The sequence below is a fragment of the Poecilia latipinna genome, unplaced genomic scaffold (genome assembly GCF_001443285.1).
Source record: "Poecilia latipinna isolate Pla-1442-1.1 unplaced genomic scaffold, P_latipinna-1.0 Scaffold533, whole genome shotgun sequence".
Classification (NCBI taxonomy): domain Eukaryota; kingdom Metazoa; phylum Chordata; class Actinopteri; order Cyprinodontiformes; family Poeciliidae; genus Poecilia; species Poecilia latipinna.
In genome coordinates this window covers 99,236-100,649 of record NW_015113149.1, presented here as the reverse complement: position 1 = coordinate 100,649, position 1,414 = coordinate 99,236, and the positions used below count along the sequence as shown (strand labels likewise).

Genomic DNA, 1,414 nt, shown 5'->3' with positions numbered 1-1,414 from the left:
CTGACAGGCCAGCAGCTAACAGGCCAGCAGCTAACAGGCTAGCTGCTAACAGGCTAGCTGCTAACAGGCTAGCAGTCCAGTAAGGGATGAAGGTTTCTACCTAGTTGGTCGCAGATGATGTCCTGAGTGTCTGTGTCGTCCTTCCTGCTCAGGATGGCCCCTACTGACCCCTGCAGGCGGAAACGAGTCATTACAGCAGGTGGAGAAGTGAACTGAAGCCTGGACTGAAGCGGCTGAAGTTTCACCGACCTTGACGGTTTTTGGGATCTGGTCGACGTACTGCGGCTTGACGATGGCCCTCAGGTCGTCCTCCAGGATTTTGGTGAAGTAGTTCTGCAGCTCAGAACCTCTGAAGTAGGTCAGGATCTCCTGCCAGTCTGGAGGATTCTGAGGCGCACAGAAAAACAGAAGAATTACACAAAACTGGAAGAAAATGCAAATATATGGAGGACAGAGCAGTAAGAGAGCCAACATCTGATGATCAACAGCATAAATATTAAAGTTATATTTTTACTTCCAGATATGAAAACATGAACCTTATCTTTAGCAAACACAAAGGCTCCTCCGCCCTCATTCTTATCATAAACAAACTGAAACCAAATACCGTATTTTCTGGAATACAAGTCACAGTTTTTTTCATGCATGTTTTTTTCCTCTTCATGAGGCATTTTTTTATTTATGTGACTCAGTCTGGGAAATATGGTAGCTAAAGCTGCCCAACATATCACCAACAGAGGAAATAAACTTACTTTATTAAAGATAAAGTAACTTTGCTACATGTTTGTCACACTGGGCATAAAATGTTGCTCAAAGTGTGAAAGAGGAGACGAAGGAAAGGAGGAGAGAGTCAGATGTGGAAACCAACATCTGCAGCCTGAGAACGACTCCAGCACTCACATCAAACTTCCCCAGGTTGGGTTTCTGTTTCCCAGCCAGGATCTTCAGGGCCGTGGACTTCCCGATCCCGTTGGTCCCCACCAGCCCCAGAACCTCTCCGGGTCTGGGAATAGGCAGCCTGCAGCAACAAGCAGAAACAACTCAGATCGTCCTCAGACTCAACCTGCAAGGAAACGGATCACTGGGGAACAGAGAGCAGAGATTCACCAGGCTGCCAAAGTTAAAATGTTTCATTGCCTTTTTAAAGTCACCCTGAATTAAAGACCAAAAAACCTGTAAATGTGTCGGACGGTTGGCGGATCCTGCTGGGCTACAATCAACCAAAGCTGTGATGTTTCTGGTGTTTGTTTGTGGCCCTTTGGCAGAAACTTTGTGCTTCTCCACTGTCCAACAGCATAAAGTCAAACCTTTTACCACAAAGCACAGTTAGCAACAGCAGGTAGCAACAGCAGCTAGCAACAGCAGCTAGCAACAGCAGCTAGCAACAGCAGCTAGCAACAGCAGCTAGCAACAGCAG

General features: G+C 46.7%; 1 protein-coding gene across 1 annotated transcript in view; it reads right to left on the bottom strand.

The window, feature by feature from the left end:
• abce1 (ATP-binding cassette, sub-family E (OABP), member 1) overlaps positions 1-1,414 on the bottom strand; it is a 19,866-nt gene that overhangs the window by 8,941 nt on the left and 9,511 nt on the right. Inside the window, exons 5-7 of the mRNA XM_015040911.1 lie at positions 898-1,015; positions 250-387; positions 101-170 (exon numbers count right to left, since the gene is read on the bottom strand). Coding sequence (XP_014896397.1) covers positions 101-170; positions 250-387; positions 898-1,015 — 326 coding nt within the window. The remainder of the gene's footprint in view (positions 1-100; positions 171-249; positions 388-897; positions 1,016-1,414) is intronic.